General features: G+C 47.5%; 1 protein-coding gene across 3 annotated transcripts in view; it reads right to left on the bottom strand.

The window, feature by feature from the left end:
- Window positions 1-2,393: 2,393 nt before the first annotated feature.
- The window catches only part of CHD1L (chromodomain helicase DNA binding protein 1 like), a 42,306-nt gene continuing 18,894 nt past the window's right edge, over window positions 2,394-25,805 (bottom strand). Inside the window, exons 14-23 of one of the 3 annotated variants that reach the window (XR_003042454.1) lie at window positions 24,743-24,908; window positions 20,643-20,791; window positions 19,743-19,906; window positions 19,035-19,231; window positions 17,885-17,983; window positions 7,649-7,719; window positions 5,988-6,102; window positions 5,170-5,278; window positions 3,129-4,332; window positions 2,394-2,917 (exon numbers count right to left, since the gene is read on the bottom strand). Coding sequence is in view for 2 of the 3 variants with exons in the window: in XM_025038473.1 (XP_024894241.1) it covers window positions 4,245-4,332; window positions 5,170-5,278; window positions 5,988-6,102; window positions 7,649-7,719; window positions 17,885-17,983; window positions 19,035-19,231; window positions 19,743-19,906; window positions 20,643-20,791; window positions 24,743-24,908 (1,158 nt within the window). In the remaining variant the exon portion in view is untranslated. Of the gene's footprint in view, window positions 4,333-5,169; window positions 5,279-5,987; window positions 6,103-7,648; window positions 7,720-17,884; window positions 17,984-19,034; window positions 19,232-19,742; window positions 19,907-20,642; window positions 20,792-24,742; window positions 24,909-25,805 lie in introns of all 3 variants that reach the window. The other 2 variants (XM_025038473.1, XM_025038474.1) reach the window with 2 other exon arrangements.

The following is a 25,805-nucleotide window of genomic DNA, read 5'->3' as shown; positions in this document are numbered from 1 at the left end:
CCGCTGTATGTACTGCATCTTTTTATCCAATCATCCATTGAAGGACACTTAGGTTGTTTCCATATCTTGGCTATTGTAAGTAACACTGCAATGAACATAGGGTGCCTATCTCTCGACAAATAAGTGTTTTCAAATTTGGATTCCCAGCAGAGGAATTACTGGGTCATATGGTAATTCTATTCTTAATTTTTTGAGAAACCTCCACACTGTTTTCCATAGTGGCTGTGCCAATTTACATTCCCACTAGCAGTGCACACGGGTTCCCTTTCCTCCACAGGCCCTCCGACGCTTGTTATTACTTGTCTTTTTGAGAACAGCCATTCTAAGAGGTGTTGTTGTATCTCATTATAGTTTTGGTTTGCATTTCCTTTACAGCTAGTGAAGTTGGGCATCTTTTCATATATCTGTTGGCCATCTGTATGTCTTCCTTGGAAAAGTGTCTAATCAGGTCTTCTCCATTTTCTAATCAGATTGGGGTTTTTGTGGTGTAGATTATTTTTATATTTTGGATATTAGCCCCTTATTAGAGGTATTGTTTGCAAATCTGTTAGTTGCCTTTATTGCTGATGGTTTCTTTTGCTGGGCAGCAGCTTTTTCGTTTGACATAGTCCCATTCATTTATTTTTGCTTTTGTTTTCTTGCTTGTAGGGTCAAGTTTACAAATACATCTGAGACCAAGATCCATAAGTTTAGTGTCTATGTTTTCTTCTATGTATTTTATTGTTTCAGATCTTACATTCAAGTCTTTAATCCATTTTGAGTTAATTTTCGTGTATGGTATATTCGTCTGCTTTCATTCTTTTGCATGTGGCTGTCCAGTTTTTCTTATACCATTTGTTTAAGAGAATTTCCTTTCCCCTTTGTATATTCTTTGCTCCTTTGTTGAAAATTAGTTGTCCATATGTGTAGGTTCATATCTGGGCTCTCAGTGCTGTTCCATTGGTCTGCATATCTGTTTTTCTGCCAATACCCCTACTGTTTTGATTATTATAGCTTTGTAGTATAGTTTGAAGTCCAAGAGTGTGGTACCTCTGGCTTTATTCTTTTTTCTCAGAATTGCTTTTGGCTATTTGGGATCTTTTGTGGTTCCATACAAATTTGAGTATTTTTTGTCCTATTTCTGTGAAATATGCCATTGGAATTTTTATAGGTTGCATTAATCTGTGTATTGCTTTAGATAACATGACTATTTTAACAATGTTAATTCTTCCAATCCATGAGCACAGAATATCTTTCCATTTCTTTGTGTCTTTAATTTCTTTCAACAATGTTTTGTAGTTTTCAGTGTACAGGTCTTTCACTTCCTTGTTTAAGTTTAATCCTAGGTAATTTATTCTGTTGCAATGGTAAATGGGATTGTTTTCCTTCATTTATCTTCCCGATATTTCGTTAGTACATAGAAATTCAAAATACAAGAGGAGTAATTGGTAGAACAACACCATAGAGAAGGCTAGAGGAAACAGAGCCATAGCAGAGATTGTGGGTGGGGAACGACCTTTTTGCTAACGTGGGGAAGGAAAGTACAGAGGGTGACTGCTCATTTTCTGGCTGCTGAAGGCTCCAAGGTTTTTAGGCAAGTTTTGCTTCCTAAAATGAAATCTCGGTTCGACTTTGCCTTATACCTAGTATCATTTCCTCTCATAGTCTGGCATTTGGTTGGTTGCTTGTCTGTTCCCAGTTGTTTTCACCTTAATTCCACTGGCATTTTAGTGAGAAGCTGGGAGAAGCTTCCAAGGGCAGTTGCTAGTCAGACACCATAAAAATGAAGTTTCTTTCTGTATTCTCATGTTTTATATTTAAGTACTTAGGCCATCTGGAGTTAATGATATATGCAGGAAGTCTAACGCTTTTCCCAAATTGCTAGCCGGTGATTTTCATACCATTTCAATATCTGATTACTTACTGCTTTGTGTGATATGAAAAATAAATGAGAAATCATCTTTCTCAAAGACCTCAGTATTTAGGCAAGGGATAAGGAAGTATGCCAACGGGTATAACACGAGGTATAACAAATTATGTGCCACAAACCCGACGATCGTCAGTAGTTCAAGCACAGAGATTAGTTTTCTGGATTCTTAAGACCAGATTTGAGAGCGGACAACAAGGGGGTAGGGAAGAGGTTTAGGGGACAGTGCAGACACCGTCACCAGCAGAAGCAAAGGCCCAAGTGAGAAACTACAGGATGTTTTTGGGAAATAAGGTAGATCGTGGTGGATGGTAACTAATGCTAGAGTTTATATTTCAGTTAGTAGACAGGAAAACACAGAAAACACATTGGCCTAGAAATGGATTGAGGCTCAAAAATGGCTGATTCTAGCATTATCTGAAGAGTTAATTAACTTAACAGAATGTAGTTCAGATTGATGGGGCAAAAAAATTAAACAAATCATAGGCATGTTACAAGGTAAAGTTTATTAAAAATCGAAAAATATAGATTGTACCTACAGAAAAATTTCAATAGATTCAAGTTCCTCACGATCTCAATAAGCGGGGTTTTGATATTGGTGTTTAGGGCACAAACTTCTCTATGAAGGCTCATTAATGAATAAAATCTTGCACTGTCAACTCTGTCCTGGTCCCCTCAGAGGGGAGGGCGAGATGGCCTCAAAGACTTGCTGTGAAGGAAACAGAACAAAACCCTTGGGATAAACGGAGTAGGTGTCTTCTTTGGTTCTTCCTTCCTAGAGAATGATGCCCGTTGGCGGGAACAGTGACGGGACATACAAGACAGGAACGACTCAGGGAAATACAGCAGGGCGGTGTCTGTGACTGAAGAGCTCAGAGGCAGACACGGGAAGCAGGACGTTGCCAGTGACAGGCGACCCCACACTGACAGGCGAATGTGCTGAGTTTTCTGGTCTCCTCTGCGGCGCTTTGCCCAGCTTACCAGGAGTCAGAGGTTGATGGCCCAGGGCCTCTGTCCAGAGAAAAAGTCCATGTGGCCGGAGCACGGGGACAGAGTAGAGAGATAAAGGAGGGTCTCTCCAGGTACCAAATGAGCTGTGCTCATTGGGGAGTGTTTCCTGCTCTGATCCCTCTCTCTCGGATGCCTGGATGCTCCACCCTCAGGAGCAAGTGTGGCTTCTGGACAATCACGTTGTCTTCACAGCTGCTCGTCCCCCACCTACTTGGACTCGGTCTGCTCTTGAAGGCGCGGCATCTTAGCTGAGGTCAGGGTTCACTACATCCTCCCTCTTTGGAGTTCAATTCTGCTTTTAGCTGTAGGAGAGACCAAAGATGCCAGTCAAGAGGATTTGAGTTCTTACACGTGTGAAGGGCTGGTGTTAAGGGTGGTGGATAGGAGGCAGTAAAACAAGTTTTAGGAGGAAAATATGCAGGAATCACGAATTTAGGGTCTAACAGGTCTTCCACACAGATGCTAAAGCGCAGAAGTTGCCAGGGAGAGTCAGTGCCGGGAGCAGTGCGACCCAGGCCGAAGGCACTGCCTGCATTAGGTCCCGGCCCGCGTGTCCCACTGGCCAGGCCCCGCGGTGCGCTGGGCGTCCGGGGCCTCAGGGCCGAGGTCGGGCAGGCTGAGCGGGCTCCGTGGAGACCGAGACGTCACGTACAAAGTTTGGAAAGCCCCAGCTTCTATGGTGTCCCCCCACCCCCGCCCAGGACGCCTTCTCTGGTGGTCTTGGCCCCCTGGCCTCCCCATCTGACACTGTGTCCCTGATGTGCCATTTCCATGATTTCCCTTTTTCTTGACGCTGAAGTGAATTTGGTGGGAAGGGGAGAGGAGACCCTGGCTTCTCTGAAGCCACATCTGACAGGCCCCTCGGCCGACGTGTACTCTTCCAGGTCACAGAAGGAGGGGCCCTCCGCTTGGGTGGATCAGGGAGCCCAGGCCTCGGCCTCTGCCCCTCGAGCTGCGTCTTCCCACGGCATGAACCGGCTGGAGGAGCCTCCTTCTCCAGGGGCCCCTGTCCTGTTTCCTTTCTCCTCAATAAACACGGCTTTTCCCTCTGTGACAAACTCCATCTGACGGGGGGAAGAAAACGCGACTGGGGGAAAAGCAAGCAATGAAAACATTGGAAACAAAGTTTATTACGACTCAAACAGCCTGGCAAGCTGTCGCCGGGCCTTCCTGAGTAAGATGGGCACCTGTGCTCCAGGTACCAAACCAGAGCGACAACATCCAGGAGAACGAAATCGGAATCTGGAGAAAGAGTGCCTCGGAGGCCCACCCGACCCCGATTCCTTTTTGGAAGACTCGAGTACAGTCGCTCTGAGCAAGTATCTTCTTAGCTGGCTGCTGAGGGCCGGGTGTGACGCTGGGCCGGTGAGGGCTGGGACGGAAGGGTGGCAGCCTTGTTCCTAGGGAAGTAATATCTGACACGGGTGGTCAAGGAAGGTAACACTGCGCCACCTTAAAGTCACCTGTACTCAGCCCGCTAGTCTAGCTGTCTCGTTTAGTAGTGGCTGAAATGGCCTTGCCAGGACCAGGCTGCCTCACTGCCTCTGACGCTGTGCGTACTCACTACTGCTGCTGGCCGAAGTGCCACAAGTCAATACGGCTACTGTGCAAGCGTCCACGACACTTCTCTGCTGAGTTTCTGTCATGATTTAAATACTTTGAAAACCACCAGTGAGTAAATTAATTTCAGTAGCAGCTAAATAAAAAAGAGTTTTCATCTGATTATAGCACGGGGGGTCAATTCAGCTTCTCCTACTGATTTTGGACTTGGTGTGATAGGTCAAACAGTGCCAACTTATACAGCAAAGAGGTCACTGGAAGAAAACACTAGTTCACGCAACTGAGGTTACGTCCTAACGGTCAACAGAATTTCACGCTGCTCCTTACGAATGTATTGAATAGGTTTAGCAATAAAATAGTTCCCTTGTTTGTTCACTTGTTTAACCGTTTATTTTAGTGAACAGAGTGAAGTGAACTAGCGAATTAGTCCTCGGCCCGCGGGCCTGAGGACCTCTGCATTAGTGACACGGAACAGATCTACTGCGTTAGCAAATGGCGATCACTCAGCCGAGTCCCCCTCACGTGTCTTTCGATCTAGCTGCTGGCACCGGAAGCGCTTGGATGGATTTGTCTCCACGAGGTAGAAAGCGCTTCTCGGATTTCCTCTCGATAAAGAGGGAAAGTGGAAACATGGTGGAAAGGACTCAGCCTTAGGTTAAATGGTGACACTGGCGAGGGGGACAGAAGGATACATGTAGGTTGGGATGCCTCTTGCGGCCAAGTGTTTCCGAATAAGTCGCTCAGTTCCGTACCAGTTAAAGCCTCTCGTGGCGTGGCCGATGCGTGGAAGGTGGACACTCGCTGTCATAAAAAGAAAAGAAGAGGTCGTGATGTCTTCATTCATAAAAACTGATGGACGGGCATGATATCTACACAGGAGAAAAAATCCTTAGTCTCAGTCACTCTGTGGCTTCCAGTGGACAATGTGTGTGTGTGTATATACACACATATCACAAGTGTCCCCCTCAAAGCACACCATTACAACGTCAAACGTATTCTGGGACGGGACTGCAACAGGGAAGAAAATAATGCTGTTGCACACAGTATCTGGAAATAAGTAGGTACAACGGAAACAGTATGATCGATGGCCGAGACGGAATGAAAATGAGCAAAGATTCAACGAGCCAATCAGTTCAAACTGAGACGTGCTGGGTCTGCAAACTGCAATAAACTGGTGTTTGGCAGAGAAGCTGATGTGGGCTGTGCCTCTCCGTGATGGGACACGGGACACAGTGAACAGCACAGTGAACAGCTGCATAGGACGTTTTTACTGCACCTCTGGACGCGCATCGCCCAGAGGATGCAGGTGACGCGGAGAGATCGTGCATGCAGGGGTGACGGGAAAGGACAGGCTTTACGGCGCTGCCCTCCGCCGCCTCGCATCCTGGGGCTTGCCTTCACCCCGTGGACTGACCGGGGTCATGACATGTCTCGTCTCCCCTTAATGATCACATCACAGGCTTGGAAACGGAAACCCATCTAACTCCTGAGCACGAATGGAAGAGCTTACCTTTCTTTTTCTTTGCTGCTAAAAATATCTTCTTCAGGCCCTCTTCAAGGGCTGCCATCTTAATGCCAGACAGGACGTTGGCGCGGTCACGGTGCTGAGCCACGATCAAGGCCAACTAGGAGAAACCGTCAGTAATGGTCAACACGGCATGGGATGGCAATGCCGTCGACTGCGTGACCGGGCCTCGGAGGGGGTGTGAGCCGCGCCCCGACAGGCACAGCCCTTCGTGGGTCACCCAGGCTTCAGTCACGCCTCTTCCGAACGCTCTGCCTGAACAGCCTCGTCCTGACAGACCGGTGACTTCCCGCCCCATCGTCACCGTTTTGTTTCATGGTAACTTTCTATCTACTTTCCTTTCTCTTTTAAAGACACATTAAAACCAGAGTGGGACATGCTGTCCTTTCCAAACGCTCTCAAGGGTGAAGGACTTTTTCGGAATCTTGGAAAGGCTTTCAGAGGTTCTCATAGCCCACCCAGCCCGCCAGCCGACACTCAAGTCAGCTCCACAGCCCCCGGGATGGGCAGTCATTCGACCTCCGCTCAGGTGCCCAGTCTCCCGCCCTGTCCTCCCTACGTGGGGCAGAGCTGGACAGAGTGTCACGGCAGCATCCGGGCCTGACACCACTGCAGTCACAGTGCAATCACGGCGTTCCACTCGCCGTCACGTTTGCTTGGGTGACTAGATTTTGAGCTTCTTACGCACAATCACCGTGTCATCCTCATTTTTCAGGATTTTAAAAGTGACTAAGTGAATGACTGAACAAGCAGACGCCTCTTTGTTCTGAGGCACGAAGGCCACTGACCTCAAGAAAACGTGCCTCTTTCAGCTTGGTTTCTAAATGTCTCCTGAGTGAATAAGGTTTGGCTCAAAATCTGCATGTGACTTCAGGCCTAGGGACTGTAGTCAATAAAACATCTTACAGGAACCCCAAGTGACAGGCAAGGGGGAAGACGCTCAGGATGCAAAAGAAGAATTTTAACACAGGCAGAGGAAATGTGGAAAGGTCTGCTTGCGGCTGGCTAGAAAACAATCTCTTAAAGAACAAATGACGAAACCCTCAGTTTTCGGTCACGTTTTCTTATTCATTCAGTAAACGTTTCTTGAGCACGTCCTATGAGCCAGTGAGGCACTGAAGACAAAAATACAAAGTTCAACTCCCTGCACTCAGGAGGGGCCTGCGATCTGGGTCAGAGAAAGGAACGAGGATAGCGATGAATGGGGGCGCGGGGGACGGGCGAGTGCTGCTGGAGGTCAGGCCCCCCAATGGCGCCCCCCGAAATGCACGGTGAAGCCCTACCCCTCAGGGCTTGGGCACGTGACCGCGTCGGGAGACCAGGCCAAATGGGGCCTTTCGGGTGGGGCTGATCCGGTCTGACCGGTGTCCTCACAGGAAGAAGAGAGGTGGACACAGATGCTGGGGACGCGCTGGCACGCAGGAAGGAGCACGTGAGGACAGCGTGGCGGCGACCATCTGCGAGCCACCTCCAGAACCGCGAGAAAGTAAGCCGCCCGGCCTGTGGCACTTCGTGGCAGCCCGAGCCACTCACGGACCACCCGAGGGGCCAGTGGGGGCAGGAGCAGCTTGGGGGGTGGGGGATGGGGTGACGGGAGCCGAATTTTAGCTCCAGTAAGAGGTGGTTTTGCTTTTTTTTTTACTTACCAAATCTTGCCCTTCGTTTCTTGATTCTTTATCGTCAATAGGGAATAAAAGGACACCTCCCAGACTCAGGTCTGAGGCAAAATAAACAGAAGCAACGGAAAGAGCGTTAAGTTCCTTCCAGACTGAACCCCGAGGGGGGCGGTTCCGAGCCCGCCTCACACCTGCCTCTCCGAACCCCTCCGGGTCCAAACCCGCCTTCTCACACCCCGGCCTCGGTCCCGGCCCTCGCCGCGTGCCTCTTTCAGCTTGGTTTCTAAATGTCTCCTGCTCCATATTTGTTTTACAGTGAGTGGTCCACTATTTAGACTGATTGAACACCCTGACCCCCGGGGACACAAAGGTGACTGCGATGACATCCTCTGTCGGTGCCCTCACCCTGCGTCTCGATTCAGTGTCACCTGTGCCACCCAGATGCCGAATCATTCCGCCAGGTGATATGTTTACTGCTGTCGTGAAGGTGGGCTTGTTGCCCAAAACAGCTCAGTTCTTACAAAAATATCACTCCTCCAGCGTCTGGCACGGTACTGTACACTGAGAAAATAATACTTTTTGAATAGAAATGACTTGGCTAGAGCAGATTAACATACTGCTTTCCTGCTTTATGTACAAGGTTTTATAGTATAAAAAAAAAAAGTTCTTTATTCAGAAACACAAATGGAATCAATAAGGTTGAAAGGAAAATGTCTGTTCCGTGTTTTTAAACGGTATCTGATAAGTTTGGGCTTTCAAGGTAAAATCCACAATTGGAGTAATTCACCTCAACAAGCTGGCAATTCAGTTTTTTATTGTTTGTCTACAGGAACTAAAACCGAGGCGATGAGAGAGCGTCACCTTTTAAAATTCTCTGCAAGCAACGAAAAAGGTACGTTTTCCTGTGAGATTCAGAACAGGAAAAGGTACGTTTTCCTGTGAGATTCAGAACAGGTCTCGTGTTTCCTGGGCCAGGAGTGAAGGCTCATGTTTGGCCGCAGAGGGCCTGACCGCAGTCCGGAACTCACGCTTAGCGTTCGGTTACGGAGGTGTTTCCACATGTTTTCCCCCTACTCTGCATCTGAATGCTGAAGTGAGGAATACTGTTAGAAACAGCTTAAGTTTTTATTTTTATTTGTTTACTCCCCTCCCCTTTGGCAACCATCAATTTGCTCTCTATATCTATGGGTCTATTTCTGTTTTGTTCTATTGATTCACTCGTTTTGTTTAGATTCCACATATAAGTGAAACCATAAAGTATCTGTCTGTCTTTGACTTATTTCACTAAGCATAAGGCCCTCTAGGTCCATCCGTATTGTTGCAGATGGCAAGATTTCATTCTTCTTTATTGCTGAGTAATATTCCACTATATATAGGTACCACATCTTCTTTATCTGTTCATCTACTGATGGACACTTAGGGTGATTCTATATCCTATTACTAGTAATGAACGCATGGGTGCAATGAACACAGGGGTGCAAATGCCTCTTTGAATTAGTTTGTTTTCTTCAGATAAACACCCAGAATTGAAATTGCTGGATCATATGGCAGCTCTAGTTTTGGTTTTTGAGGACCTTATACACTGTTTTCCCTGGTGGCTGCACTAATTCACAACCCCACCAACAGTGCACAGGGCTCCCTTTTCTCTCCATCCCCGCCAGCACTCGTTACTCGTTGGTTTACTGATGCTGGCCATGCTGACAGGTGTGAGGTGACTTCTCATTGTGGCTTTACTTTCATTTCCCTGCTGGTTAGTGACGTCGTGTATCTTCTCATGTCTGTTGGTCACCTGTACGACCTCTTTAGAGAAATGTCTATTCAGATCCTCTTCCCATTTTTTCTTTTCGGTGAGTTCTTGCTTGAGTTCCTTACGCATTTTGGCTATTAATCCCTTACTGGATGTATCATTGGCAAACATTTCCTCCCATTGAGTAGGCTGTCTTTTTGTTTTGTTGATGCTTTCCTTCACCATGCAAAAACTTTTTTGAAAGAATCTTGTTTTTCTTTTGTTTTCCTTGCCCAAGGACATAGCCAAAAAGAAAGATGTCAGAGTTTACTGCATATGTATTTTCTTCTAGGACCTTTAAGGTTTCAGGTCTTACATTTAAGTCTTTAATCCATTTTAAGTTTATTTTTGTATAAGGTGTAAGAAAGTGGTCTCGTTTCATTCTTTTGCATGCATCTGTCCAGTTTACCCAACACCACTTATTGAAGAGACTGTCTTTACCCCAATGTAGATCCTTGCCTCCTCTGCCATAGATTAACTGACCATATAAGCAAGAATTTATTTCTACTCCGTTGATCTGTATACCTGTTTTTATGCCGATGCCATTATGTTTTGATTAGTGCAGCTTTGTAGTACAGTCTGATATCAGGGAGCATGACACCTCCCACCTTGTTCTTTCTCAAGCTTTTTTGGCTATTCGGGGTCTTTTGTGGTTCCCAATAAATACTAGGACTAGTTTTAACTCTGAGAATGCCATTGGTATTGTAATAGGGATTGCACTGAATCTATACATTGCTTTAGGTAGTAAGGATTTTAACAGTATTAATCCTTCCAATCCATGAGCAAGGCGTATTCTTGCATTTATTTGTATTTTCTTCAGTTTCTTTCTTCTGTGTCTTATAGTTTTCAGAGTACAGGTCTTTCACCTCTTTGGTTAAATTTATCCCTCGGTATTTTATGCTTTTTGATGCAATTGTAAACGGAACTGTTTTCTTAATTTCTCCTTCTGATCGTTCGTTGTTGGTGTATAAAAACACAATAGGTTTCTGTATATTGATTCTGTATCCTGAAATTTACTGAGCTCATTTATTTGCTCTAAGTTTTTTGGTGGATTCTTACTATTTTCTATATACAGTATCATGCCATTTGCAAAGAATAGCTTTAGTTCGTCCCTTCTGATCTGAATGCCTTTCATTTCATTGTCTTGTCTGACTGCTGTGGCTAGGGCTTCCAATACTATGTTGAACAGAAGTAGTGATACTGGGCTTTCAGCTTTTCCCTATGGACTATGATATTAGCTGTAAATCTGTCATATAGAGCCTTACTGAGATATGTTCCTTCTATACCCACTTTGTTGAAAGTTTTTATCATAAAAAGATGTTGAACTTTGTCAAATGCTTTTTCTACATCTACCGAGATGGTCATATGGGTTTCCCTTTATGTCGATGATGTGATGTATCATACTGATGGATTTATGGGTGTTGAACCATATTTGTACCCCTGGAATAAATCTCAGCTGGTTGTGGTATATGATCTGTTTAATGTACTGTTGAATCTGGTTTGCTAATATTTTGTTGAGATTTTTTGCAAATTTATTCATCAAGAATATTGTCCTGTACTTTTTTTTTTTTTGTAATGTCTTTGGTTTTGGTGTCAGGGTAATGCTGGCTGGCTTCTTAGAATGAATTTAGAAGCATTCCTCCCTCTTCAATTTTCTGAAATAGTTTAAGAAGGATAGGTACTCATTCTTTGAATGTTTGGTAGAGTTCACCTATGAAACCATCTGGTCCTAGACTTCTACTTATTGGGAGTTTTTTGATTACTGCTTCGATTTCATTGTTAGTAATTGGTCTGTTTAGATTTTGTATTTCTTCCTGGTTCGGTCTGGAATGTTATATACTTCTATAAATTTATCCCTTTCTTCTAGATTATTGAATTTGTTGGCATATAATCATGCACAGTTTTCTTCAATGATTCTTTGTATTTCTGTGGTGTCGGTGATAACTTCTTTCGCTTATGATTTTATTTCTTTGGGTTCTCTTTTTTCTTAATGAGTTTGGCTAAAGATTTGTCCATTTTTTAGTTTTATTGATCTTTTCTATTGTTTTTTAAAATTTCTATTTAACTAATTTCTTTAAAACTTTTACTTAAATTTTTAATCGTGGTAAAATAAACGTAACATAAAATTTACCATCGAAACCAGTTTTGAATGCACAGCTCAGTGTGTTGAGCGCATTCACACTGCTGTGCAACCATTTCCAGAACCCTCTTCACCTCACAAAACAAACCCTACAGCCATCAAAGGAACAGCTCCCCAATTCCCTCCATCCCTGGCCCCTGGAAACCACTGCTTTACTTTGTCTCTCTGATTCTGACTTCTCTGGGTGTTACAGATTTTAGCGAAATCACACAGTACTTGTCTTCTTGTGACTGACTTTACTTAGCATACCGTACTCATGGCTCGCTCATGCCGTAGCATATTCAGAATGTGCGAATAAGGCTACACGGGCGTGAGAATACAGGCCTGAGTCCTGGCCTTCAATGCCTTTGGGTATACGCCCATCAGTGAGATTGCTGGATCATGGGGTAATTTTATTTCTACCTTTTTGGGGGAGCCACCTCTGTTTGTCACAGCGGCCACACTGTCCTGCATGTCCACCGTCAGTGCACATGGGCTCCCGTTTCTCCATATCCTCGCCAACCACTGCTATTTTCTGCTTTTTATATTGAGATAGAATTGACGCATTACATCATATATGTTTAAGGTATGCAATGTATTGACGGAGAGGTAGGGGGATGGGAGGGATGTTGTTCAAGGGTGTATACTTGCAACTAGTAAATAAATAAGTCCTGGAGATCTAATATACAGTATATGACTACAGACAACAAAACTGTATTATAAGTATTGAACTTCCTAAGAGACTCGATCTTAATTGCCTCACCACTAGAAAAAATGGTAATTATGGGACAGGACTGAGGTGTTAGCTAATGCCACAATGGTAATCATACTGCAATGTAAATGTATCAAGTCTTTATCTGGCTTTGGCACCTAATACTGGACTCACAGAATGAGTTTGGAAGTGTTCCCTCCTCTTCGATGTTTGGCAGAGTCTGAGAAGTGTTTGCACTAATTCCTCTTTAAGTGTTTGGTAGAATCCACCAGTGAAGCCATCTGTGCTGGGAGGCTGTCAGTTACCGAGTCAAGCCCTGTACTCATTTCCGGTCTGTTCAGACTTTCTATTTCCTCCAGCTCAGTGTTGGTCGGCTGGAGATTGCATGCACTTCCCCATTTAGGGCTTTCTAATTTGTCGGCATATAATTGTTTCTAGTGGTCTCTTGAGATCCTATGTATTTTTGTAGGTTCAGTTACGATGCCTTCTCTTTCATTTCCGATGAATTTTTTTTTCTTAGTCTCACCAAAGGTCTGTCGGTTTTGTTTATCTTTTTGAAAAACTAGCTGTTTTGTTTATCTTTTCTATTGTTCTTCTGATCCGTATTTCCTTTACGTCCACTGATCTTTGTTATTTCCTTCCTTCTGCTAACTTTGGCCTTAATCTGTTCTTCTTTTCCAGATCCTTGAGGTGTATCATATTAGGTTGATTATCTGAAACCTTTCCCATTTCTTAACGTATGCATTTATAAGCTTCCCTCTCGGAGATGCTTTTGCAGCATCCCATAGGGTTTGGTATGTTGTTTTTCCACTTGCACTGAGATATTCTTTGGTTTTCCTTTTTATTTCTTTGACCCACTGGTTGGTTGTTCAGGTGTGTATTTAGTTTCCGCGTATTTATAGATTTTCTAGCTTTTCTCATGCTGTTGATGACTAGTTTCATACCACTGCGATCGGAAAAAACACTTGGTATGATTTTGATTTCCCTATTTTGTCAAGATTTGTCTTGTGCCTTATCATATGATCTATCCCTGAAAATGTTCCGTGAGCACTTGAGAAGGGCATGTATTCTGCTGCCGTTGGATGGAATGGTCTATGCATGTCTGTTAGGTCCACCTGGGCTAATGTTTGGTTCAAGTCCATCATGTTCCGTGTTCATGTTTCTGTCTGGACGATCTATGCATTGCTAAAAGTGGGGTGCTGTGGCCCCCTATTATTGTGCTGTCCTCTATTTCTCCCTTCACATCTGTTAATGTTTGCTTAATTTATTTAGGTGTGCCAATGTTGGGTACGTATATATTTATGATTGTTACATTTTCTTGACAGATCGATCCCTTATCATTATATAATTACCTTCCTTACCTCTTATAACCATTTTTGGCTTAAAGTCTATTTTGTCTGATATAGGTACAGCTACCTCCACCTTCTTTTGGTTTCCACTTACATGGAATATCTTCTTCTATCCCTTAACTTCAAGTCCGTGTGTGTTTAAGGCTCAAGCAGGTCTCCTGTAGGAACCATATAACTAGGTCTGCCCCCCACTCCCAGTCCATCCAGCCACTCTATGCCTTGTGATTAATGAATTCAATGCATTTACATTTAGAGTTAATGCTGGCATGTAATCACTTACTAACGCTCTCTTTTTCGTTGCTTTCTAGTTGTTTTGTATTATTTTGTTTATTTTCCATTGTTTATTTTCCCTCTGTTTCCCCTTCCTTTGTCTTTTGTGGCTCTGCTCTAGGGTTTTGCTTTGTGGTTACCATGGGGCTTAAATAAAACATCTTATAGATAGAACAGTGCATTTCAGGCTGATGGTGACTTAGGTTCAATCACCTGTAAAGGCTCCACTCTTGCTCTTCCCTTTTATATTATTCGTGTCCCAATTTACCTCTTTTTACGTTGTAAATTCCTTAACAATTTATAGTAGCTATAGTTACTAGTACTCTTTAACTTTAATACTATAGTTGAGTGATCAACACACCATCCTAACAGAGTTATATTTTTCTAAGCATGACTGAATATTTTTCACTTTTACCAGTGTTTCTGTACTTTTACATGTTTTCATGTTGCTAATTAGTGTCTTTTCATTTTGGCTTGAAAAACTTTCAGCATTTCTTGCAAGGCAGGTATATAATTGTGATGAACTGTTTTTGTCTGAGAAAGCCTTGATTTCTCCTTCATATCTGAAGGATAACTCTGCAGGATAAAGTATTTTTGGCTGACAATTATTATCTTTCAACACTTTGGCTATGTCATTCCACTCGCTCCTGGCCTGTAGAGTCTCTGCTGAGAAATCTGATTGCCTAATGGGGGTTCTTTTGTAGGTGACATTTTTTTCCTTGGCTGCCTTTCAGATTTTGTGATTGACAGTTTCATTATAATGCATATAGAAGAAGGTCTTTTGCGTTGAGATGACAGGGAGATCTATTAGTTTAATAGACATATATACAAGTCTTTCACCAGGTTTGGAAAATTCTCAGCTATCATTTCTTTGAATAAACTCTTTGCCCCCTACTCCTTCTAGAAGCCCAATTATCCTATTTGTCTTTTTGATCCAATCCTATAGCTCACGTAGGCTTTCTTTACTCTTTTCTAATTTCTTCTTTTTTCTACATTTCCAAATTCCTACCTGCCAAGTCACTTCTGTCTCCCACGTGGGCTGCCCTAGTACAGTCTTCATCTCATTCACTGAATTCTTCAGCTCTAGAATTTGTTTGGTTCTTTTTGAAATCTCAGTCTCTTTAAGAAGTCATTTTATTCACATATTTTATTCCTGACTCTACTAAATTGCCTGAGCTTCTTCATAGCTGCTAATCTGAATTCTTTATCAGTGAGATCACAATATTCTCTGCCTTTGAGAGCGGTTGCTAGAGAACCACGCCTTTTCTTTCTATGATGCCGCATTTCCTTGATTTTTCATATTTCTTGCAGTCATGCACTGGCACTTTCACATCTGAATCGGCAGACACCTCCTAACTCTAGCTCGCTGCCTTGGGCAGACAGGGAAAGGGAGACGACCGTGCGACACGAGACCCTACGTGTCTGTAAGGTGGCCCTGGCTCCTCTCTCCTTGCTCTCTCTCGTGGCCCAATGTTTAAGCTTCTGGGTCTTCTGTGGGTCTCAGAAATCACGAGGCTGCCTAGTAGAAACCTTTTTCTCCAGAGGGTGGTGCTACAGCTCAAATCTGTGGTTCTGTCCTTGCCCAATGGGCCTGTTCTGAGTGCAATCCTGGTCTCCCTGAGCTCACTCTTGGGGTGCATGCAAGGAGCCAGCAGCGCAGTGGGGGGACATGTGGGTTTAGCACTCAGTGCACTGGGGTGTCCACGCACCTGGTAAGGAGAACCCCATAGGGGTGGGACTCCCATAGGCTCACACGCGAACTTCCTGCCGAGCACAGAGCACAATCCCTTTGATGCCATTTAAACTTCTCTGCCTCTTTCCCCACAGCCTCCGTCCCCTCCATCAACGCAGCTCCCGCGTCGATGCCGGTGGAGAGAAGGGTTCCCAGCTGCACGCTGCCTCGCCGGGGCAAGCTGGGCACCCCCCGCCTTCTCCCGTGGGAAAGGTCGCCTCCGCCAGACAAACCAGCCCCTGCGGGGTCTCCCTGGGGGTGAGGCGCCACTGGGGAAGCTGCTCCTATCACCCTCACTGACAGCAAACTCGTTCTTGTTCTCGTCTCCCTCGGCGTGTGCCGGAGTCTCCCCCGGAGAGGCTGGGCTTGCCCTCCAGTTCTCTGCCACGTGGACCCGCCCAGGGCGCCGCTCACCAATTTCTGCCGGCTCCATCGGGCCCTCAGCCTCTACGAGGTTTGTCTGTCGCTCATTATTTGCACTGGTGGGTTAGACTCCCTTAGACTAAGGTGCTGGGTCCTGAAATACCCACCAAAGGACTTTCGTTTGTGTACGGATGTCTAATTCGTTGACTAAAAAGGGGGAACGTCTTATGCCACCCTGTTGCTGACATCACCCCCTTCACGCCTGAATGATGCTCCCCTAACACTACCCACAAAGCACTTCTAAAAGCACTGCAGAGTAAAGGGGAGACCCTATGGACTTAATTCCTTTACAAGTCTTGTGTGTGTCTTAAACCATCCAAATAATGTGTTCTACTCTATTCGTATCTCATCCAAATCAAAGCAGACCGACGCGCTAGAAAAACGTGCCAGTTTAGTTCTGTGGCTTTACACACCCCAGCTGGAGCCTCTCGTCTTCTCGTTCTGCACACCCCCGTCTTCCAAGCCATTCTGAAACACTGGCTCTGCTACTCGCATCTCCCGTGACGAGCCCTGACCCACTGACGAGGTCCTGCTAACAGTGGCATCTCCCTGGACAAGCCACGTACAGCCTTCTATGACACGGCTCGAACCTCTCCCCCAGCCTGGCCTATGCGCCGTCCCCAAATGCACTGGCCGTGTAACTGCCTGGGTCATTCGGCACCTCATACGGGGAATGGCAGGAGTTGTGGGGACACCAAAAAAGAACGAGACGCGGTTAGGGGCACTCTCACCACTCCTCGCCACCTCTTCCACGCAGCCCTCCCAGGTTAAGGTTAGTGCACACTTTCATCCACCCTGCTCTACCCTCCTTCGGTCCTTCAGAGAAGAGTACACGCTGCCAGCTGTTTCCTCACGGACCACGTCTGCCTTGGCTGTGGGACCGGGTTTAGTCCTCACACTCTCCTCAGGGTGCCCCAAGGCAAGGCGGCAGGGTGAACGCAGTGGCCTCTCCCGGTTCTTGCTCTGGCTTCCGTGGCTGCCAGTGCAGGCCACTTCCCGGCACGCCCTCCTCCCTCGCGCCCCTAGACACTGTGTTCTCAAGGGGCGCCTTATTTCTCTGACGATTCCTCCTATTACCCCTTCTTGCCTCTGCCGCTAAAGGGAGGTGTTCTCCATGGTTTGCTCGCTGCCCTCCCGCTTCCCCACCCAGCTCCCTCGTGGTTTCCAGCAAGGACCCAAAGAGAAACTCCTCGGCCTGCAGCTCCAGCTGCCCAGTCAGCATCTAGACCCGGGGCGACCATTCCCGCACATACCGAACCCTTCCCCTTCCCCCAGCGAGGTGTCCCAGCAGGAGGAGGAGGGACTCCACGTCCTTCCGTCCCTGTCTGCCCTAGAGAACTGGGCGGAAGCCTCAGGGGAAACCCACTCTCTAGGAAACCCGAAGGGCCCGTCTCTCTGCCAGGGGAGAACGCGGTTCATCCTTCCAGGCTCCCTCAGCACCAAACGGCTTTACTTCTGCTTCCAGGGAGTGATGCACCCCGGCCTGTGCTAGCTTCCGACTGCACCCTACCTCCCTTCGGCACCCAGCCCTTGTTAGCATGTCATGTCTGACTTCTCCCCCACGGGTCTGACTTCTTCACGAGAGATTCCCTCCCTTACGAAGATCGGGTGAGTTGGATAAACGATGACACGCTCGACTTCAACATGCACACAGAGATCCACGGTTATCAAAATACTTGCACTTATTATAGTCCCGCGAGGTAGGTGGAGTAAGAATTATTCTCAGATTACAAGTGAGAGAACAGGCACATGACAATCAGCCATTGATGACAGAAATTAGACTCCAGCCGGCAATCCCGACTCCTTAGCTACTGCTTTTCAGCCCACGGTATCTCCTAGTCCACCCTTAACCCCGCTCTCTGCTGTGCGCCTTACCTTTCATTTTCCCAGCCAGCTCGTATATCTTTCTTGGCTCAGCAGATCGTTTCTCCAGCGCTGTGAATAAGCCACCTCTGCCCCAGCAGCCAGAGTCATCTGACAGAAAAAAGAAAACATTTTCTTCTATAGGATGCAAAGTCCAGTCCCCCATTTAAAAAAAAACAAAGGCGTACAAATAGACTTGTAGAAGCAAGCTCTTCTTCCCTTTGAAAAACCAATCTAATCTCCCGGGAATATCAAACACGTTAGGTTTTCTGGAAGATACCTGGCCTTCATAACAGGACGCATCAAAAAAAATTAAGTGTTCTGAAAACAAAATCTTTGTGGTACCCCTGTAATTCCTGGGACGTCACTGAGGGAGGACGGAGAGTAGATGTAAGTCATGTAACAGAGTTGAAGCGTCGGTACCACACAGTACGGTGCCTGACTCCCGCTTTGCGGGTAAGGAAGAGGAAAGGTCAAATGACTTGTTCAGCTGGTTAGCATCTTGTATTTAGAGTCATTCATTCATCCAAAGCTACCACAAATATTTAACATGTGTTACAGGTCAGCACTAGGATTATGGCAGTGGACCAAGAACCCCCGCTCCCATGGAGCTTATTTTCTAGTGCAATGAAACGGTCAAATCAACAAACATATGCAACATGTCAGGTGGTGATGTGCGTCATCAAGTAAAATTAGGTAGGAACACGGACAGAGGAACGTAGAGGGGGTAGGATGGGAGTCTGTTCCCGCGCAGGCAATCGGGGGGCCCTCTCTGGGGTGGACTTTTGAACACCGCTTGCGGGCGGCTCTCTGGGGAAAGAGGGCTCCAGGCAGGAAGTAAGAAGTGCTCAGGTGTGAAGCGGGGTACGCTTAGAGTTTCACTTTTTCTCAAAGAATTAGTTCACCTTGCGGCTCTGGCCTTTCACCCTTAAAACCCCGGGCAGCAAACAGGGCTGATAGCACACAGATAAGGAAGGGGAGGCCGGGGAGGCGGGGTTACTCCCCCAAAGAGACGAGAGTCAAGCCCGAGCCCCCCATCCTGGCATGTACACTGTGACCGCACAAGACCGCACTGAGGCCGTCGCTCACCCCCGGTTCGGGGTTCTGCCTCACCCTCCCCTGTCGTTGGCCCCATGAGGACCGAGGACCCCCCTTCTCCTACCTACGCAGTGCACGATGACAGCATCCTCTGCCCCGGCCTGGGGGTGGGTGACGTCGCCGCTAACGTACTTGATGGAGGTAGAGTCTGAATCTTCATCACCCAGCTGGGGGGCACCATCGTCTTCTCCACTCTCTGCTTCGCTGTCCTCGGACGGCAGGCAGAAGGACCGGTAGTGGCTGGACACCCACCAGGCCACCCTTCAGTGGGCGGGAGGGAGAGAGAGGGCGTGAGCCGGGCGGGCTGTTCACAAACAGTAGGCGCCCCGCGGGAACATGGGTACAAACCCCCGCGACAGGGTCTTCTGCCTTAGGAAGCAAACGGGAAGCCTTACGGGTCAGCCTGCCTGCCTCCCGACCCGCCTTCAGGAGAGAGCAGCCACAGACGCCCCGTTCTTAAAAACATGACTAAAAGGGGCTGTTTCAGTAAACTACTTTCTGAAAGGCAGTTACAATAGAATCTTAAATTTTTCTTGCCTCGACTGAGTGCATCTTCCCTGCCTCAGGCACTCGAGACTTTCCACTTAAGTAGACTAATTGTTAAGGTTAAAGTTTAGTCTTTAAAAAGTATCCTCCGACCAGTAGGAGCTACCAGCTTTATAGACGTTTCCTGCAATTTTGAAGCGATGCTCAGCAGTGGACCCGCCGCACGATGGTGACCCTGTGTCGGCCGTGCCCCTCAGCGGCACGGTCACGCAAGTAACACACGTACTTTTTCTCACGTTCCGCTTCTTCCTTCCTCCTCCTCTTCTCCTCCATCAGTCTCTTCCTCTTGGCCGCCGCTGCCTGCCTCTTGTTCCGTCTGTCCTCCAGCTCCTCCGGGCTTAGAATCTGCTTCCTTTTAGTGGCGCCCTCCACGAGGCCTGGGATGAGAACCTGCAGGAAGGACACGGAACCAGGAAGTTCGCGAGCATCATGCTCCATGTCTCACAAAACGCTGCATCTGCACGCCGCCTCGTGTGCGGGGAAGTGGTGGCGAGACGCTTTAATTTCCATCGCACACCTCACAGGCACGGTGACCGGGGCACTGTGCTCTAAACTTAACCAAAGCCATGGGTGGTGCAGAAATATGTCATTTGGATTGATTTCATGAGGAATAAGATACTTCGGAAAAGTACTTTTTTTTTAGTTGAAAGCATACCTTGCAGGATGCCATCTTAGGTTTAACCACTTTTAATGGAAATCTTCCTACAACGTATTGTATAATACTTTAACAGAATATTTCAACATCATGATTCTCTTAACGAGAACTAGCATTTAACGAACACGTACTAAGTGCCGAATACCGTGGACACTACGGGTACTGTTTGTGATTGCTATCCTGTCTCAATGACATGGAGTCACGGTTATCGACAGCAGAGAATGATTTTTTGATATAACACAGTGACCCCATCAGGGGTGGCTTAGATGGACAGGGCTGCTTTCACCTGCATTAAATGATGTTCTTATGCCAACTTCCCACACAGTTCTTACACTAGGGTACAGTGAGTTACATTTACGTTTCAACGACTACATGCTCACTCCTGAATAAATCACCCCCGGCAGCCTGTCCCGCTGTCTTAGGCTGAGCGCCGGAGGAGCGCATTCTTTCACAGGAGTCGGTCGCTCTTACACGGCCTTTGTTCCGGAGTAACCGGCCCTCTTGACTAGTTTTCTCCAAAAGTGTTTTCTGAAGATTCACCAGTTGCTCAAATGATTTTCTGTCTTCTTTACTGGGCTCCTTAGAATAGTCTTTCCCTTCGAATAAGTACATGTGGTTTTCTAAGAGCATAAAACACAAAAAAGGGAAATGAGACAGACACCCTGAGGGAGAGCGGACAGTGCGACTCCGAGCCCGCACCGGGCCGCGCACGAGAACGGCCTGCGGTCCACGTGGGCTGAAGACCGGTGAGCCACGAAGGAACTGCATCCCCCATCCGGCTGGCACTGACGGGTGTGGGACCCACATGGGGAACTCACGCGTCACTTTCAGGGGACAGAGCACGGCTAATGCCCTTGGGTCACTGCTGGGTGGTCCACGAGTCTCTGCGGGACACCTCCACCCTGTTGCATCCTGGATCACTCATCACTCATCCATTCCACACTTCTCTCCGGCATAAACCCAACATCAAGGTAACCCGAGGACACATCCTGAACGCACTTTTAATGCTCGACCCTTTACCCCCTTTTCTGTAATAGTAAAGGAACAAATAGCAAATCTATGAGAAAACGAAGACCCGTAAATATAATCCCTTAGATTTGCAATATTCTTTCCAGATCTCATGAAGCCTCTTCGTGAACCTCACCATGACCTGGTATAACTAACCTACTCGAGAGAGGGGCGACTGAGGTCAGACAGGGACTGAGGGACTCGATTCTCGCTGCTCATCAATGAAGAAGGCAGGCCTTCCTGACCCCAAGGCCAGCGTGCTCCCTGCGGTAAATCACTGTATCTATAGCAGGCTCGGGAGAGAGCGGGCCAGCAAACAACTGGTTGTGACGACGAGGCCGACAATGTGACCTTGAACAGCATTTCGCGCTATGGGAGCACGTTCACATCTATTATCGCGATAGATTGCTGCAACTGTTTAATAAAAGGGTGAAAGCAGACATTAACGGCACCATTTCACAGATGAGGGCACGGAGGCTCAAAAAGGTTGGGTGTTCTGCCAAGATCACGAATCAGTGATAAGGGAAGTCATGACAAGCCGCGACCAGCAACCACAGAGGACACGAGATAATAAGTCTAAAGTGGAGCATATTTAACAGCACACGTTACCAAAGAATGCATTTTCACAGTATTATGAAAGCAGCTATGAGAACGTTTTCTCTAGAGTATGAAAGCAAAACATTTTCATTCTCAAGAGATCAATTGCTTCACACTTGTACCCACATCCAACCAGCTGTAACTCTAATTGGCATTTGCTAATTAAATCAGCAGGGGGCTTTCCATGAGGTGCTCTTATCAACAAGTGGAAAAAGATAAGGAGCCTGAAAGGTGTCAAATATGATCAACATAGGTGGCTTCATCCTGCATGCGATGCCCAACTCACAAACATGCCTTTTAAGAAGCCTGGCATTCGAGATAAAGCAGCCCTGTTTTTTAAATCTGATTTTGATTGAGGCTGCATCACTTGCTCGTCTTTCACATTCATTTGTATTATTTTTAATCGTGCTCTGTCTCCACCCTGAGGCCAAGAGGCGGTCGGAGCGCCCGTCACCTACATCACGCCCGTCACCTACATCACGCCAGTGGACACACCCACCAGGGTGAACCCGCATACTCACCAATCAAAGACAAAACCCCAAATGTGAACACAGCCGGGAAACCTTTGCCGGCAGCTGGACTGCCTGAAAAAATAACTGTTTTTTGGCCGTTGGACTGAGAAATAGAATTATCTTTCTGGAAAACAGTGAAATTTTGTATTTTGTTCTAAGTAAACATTAGAAAAATCAACTGAAATTAATCTACATGAGCGCAGAAGTGAGTCCAAGCTTCAGCGCATTCAAAATGTAACCAAAAAAGGACCACATGCATCTAATTCTGCTCCCACCTAAAACCACGAAATGGCAGTAAGGGGACTTCAAAAAGATATTGAGACCAACGGTGAATGAAAAGTCCAGTAACTCCGTGCAAAGTGGAAGGTGGCTGGAGGGATGGTGACAGGTTAAGAAGAGTGGAAGCAAGATGCAGATGCCTAGTCAAGGGGAGACTGTGAGAACAGAGACCCTTCCGACCCCCTAAGAGCTTATGACTGAGAAGGACAAGGTACCACAGGGCAGGGGACCTGGAGAAATTCTGCACACCAGATCGGGGGGAGGGAGGGGGTTTGTGCCATGAACCCCTAATGCACACTGTCTCGTCAATCTGAGTAAACGTTTATTCGAACCCTACCCCACCTCTTCCAAGAAAGATTAATTAAAGGACTCGTCTCTGGAGAAACTGAGTTGCCCCGTGAGAAGCCTTCGCACGCGTGCGTGTGGGAAGGGTCTCCAGTGCGAAAGCCGGCCCAGCAACCAGTCACGCTGGAATGAGGACCAAGCCCACCTGCCCACCTGCTCAGGCCAGAGCAGCCGTGGGCTGTGGCACTTTGTCGGCACATGCGATCAGACAGCCAAGGGACACTAGATGTAAGGAACACTACCAACAAGAACACGAGAGTCCAAAACATTCTGAAAAAAAGCAGCAACAGTAATTAAAAGGGAGATAACGCAGGAGCGGAGACCATATTTTTTTAAAGCTGTGATAAATATTCTCAGAGATGATGTCCCCGAAACGGGAACAGGATACGACTGAACAAGCAGAGAACAGGAAAGAGTACCTGAAGAACAGAGAGGGGCACTAACGTTAAGAAACGTAAGATAAACAGAAAATTCAAACGGCGCCCTGTAGAACAGGCCCGCGGTCTCCCCACACGTCCCGTCACACGCACCCACGTGCACGCCAACGGCAAAACTGGGAGTCAGGGAATAATACAAACCTCAACGTGCAGGGGGAGAAACGAACGTGCAAAGCCAGCCGAGCCAGGCCCCAAGCCCACCCGGAGCGGAGCCAGGAGGAAGGCCACAGGCGGGGGAGCGGGCGGCCAGGTTCCAGCAGCAAGAGACGCAGATAAGTCATCCCCCCGCCGAGTCGCACCTCAAATGGGCAGACAGCCAGGACAGGTCTGAGACCGGGCAGAGCAGAGCGGGGGCCACCAGGGATCGAAAGGAAGGGGCCGAGAGTGCGTGCAGCCCGCAGCTGGCAGAGGGTGGAGGGGCCTTGGCAGCTTTGTGGAAGAGGTTAAGACAGGAGCAAGGGATGGAAATTCAGGGTCCTACAGAAACAAGAGGATCACAAAACGAGAAGCCACGCCAACCCCACTCGCCACCAAAACAAGGAGGCCCCGTCTCGTTGCCTACTTGGTGTCTAGACTGTGCTTCTCCATGTCGATGGAGTAGGGTTCGCGTGAATTAAAAAGCCAATAAGACTCTCAAATCTCTCACCCCAGTCCAGGCCGAGTCCCTGTTGCCACTGGCACAGGAAAAGTCATTTCAAACAACCATAAGACGTCAGGGACCATCCTTACAAAGCTACTATGTGAAAGAAAAAACACTTCAAATCAGAAATCCAAATATTCAGAAGGCAAAGAAGACAAACGTTGACCAAATTCGGAAAGAAAAATTTAAGAGAAACACAAAATCATCTCGTGACTTACGTGTACTGCTTCGCTAAGAAATTAAAATCGACGGCACCGGCACCTCGTGAGAGATTGTGAGGATTGAATGAAAACACAGGTATAAAGTACATGACACCATATACACTTCTGAATGAGCAGCTAATAAAGACAGCGTTTATCATTTTTTAAAAATCGCTGTGCTACTCAGAAAAGGAATCACCATGCGGAAGGCACCATACCAAGGGCCGTAGGATTTACTAATAAACAAAGGAGATGTCTGCAACCGAGAGAAGCAAATTAAATGCAAAATCCTCGAGACCGATACTATCCTAAGCGCCAAAATCACCTAAGTTCACTTCCAAGTCCAGTTCTAAGGGACAGGCAGGCAACCTCCAGTCAGTCCGGGAGACTTCTTGAGCCACGTACGTCTTAAACAGAGAGCCCGGGAGGAGACGAGGGCTGGGTGGGACGGAGCTGCCCCAGGGAGCAGTGTGGGGCACCCCCCACCCCGGGACTCTGGGCTCCCGGTCTAGCCCAGGGCGCTGTGTCCCCGGCCAGCCCTCGCCCCACTTACTCGCTTCCTCCAGCTCTCCGTTTCCTCCCTCGGCGGTAGGCGGGACGTCACAGGCCCACTGGCCATCTTCCGTTTCTCCCAGGATGGACTCCAGGTCCATTTCATCCATGCTGCTCCCCTCGGAGGACAGCAGCTTATCCAAACCGAACTTGAGGATCTCACTCAACTGGAATGGAGAAAACAAAATGGTCCAGTCAGTTCCCATGGCAACACACACTGGGTACCAGGGACCTGCGGAGTGGATTCAGGCCACCGGACACAGCCCTTCCCTGGTGGTCACCTGCCTTCTCTCCCCAGGGAACCAACAGGGCCATTTCGTAGACAGATGATGGGTGAGCTGAGAGGTGAAAAGTGATGACCAGAGATGCTGGCTCTGACAATTCTCAGGAAGAAAAACAATTTCTGAGCCTCCGGTTTTTTTTTTTGAAGAGTAACAGTAATTTCCTGCATGGCCTTAGCGCTTCTTGCTGCCAGCTGCCGCACGAGAAGTCCGAGACCCAGCCGGCTGGGTCCCACCGTCCCCTGCCACACTCCCTGGAAGGGGAAGGCTACACGGGGTGCTTCACCTCCACCACCCACCGCCTTCTCTGCCGTGGCCATCTGGTGTCCTCCCGCTGTGCCCCACGGAACCACCTTCACAAGGACCGGCCCCAGCTCTCCATCGCCAGGCCCGAGGGCGGTTTCTCAGTTCTCAGCTCCTGGACAGTCCCCCGGGGCTATGCCGCCCTGCCTCCCTCCCCTGCTCCCTAAGGCTCCCTCGGCTCACCCCTGGGGCTGCAGGAACCACCCGAACAGTTCCAGGCTGTGCCCTAAGTCAGACTCTAAGCCGAGCCGATTCACATCCTGACTCCGCATCCGCCCTTCCGGACCGGGGCACTGATCTCCGGGTGGTCTGTCTGGAACTCTGAGAGCGTTCTGTAACCGCTGGCACACGGCTTAGCTCTGAGCATGAACACACCTGGACATACTGATACGTAACCTTGGTGCACACAGCAAGGCCACCAGCTCTGACAGCTGGCACCAAAAACAGAAGAAAGGCAAGCGTTCGTGGTAAGGACTGGTC

The sequence above is a fragment of the Pteropus alecto genome, unplaced genomic scaffold, assembly GCF_000325575.1.
Source record: "Pteropus alecto unplaced genomic scaffold, ASM32557v1 scaffold106, whole genome shotgun sequence".
NCBI classification, from domain to species: domain Eukaryota; kingdom Metazoa; phylum Chordata; class Mammalia; order Chiroptera; family Pteropodidae; genus Pteropus; species Pteropus alecto.
Note: the sequence above shows the minus strand (reverse complement) of the source record. Positions and strands in the feature narration are given on the sequence as shown.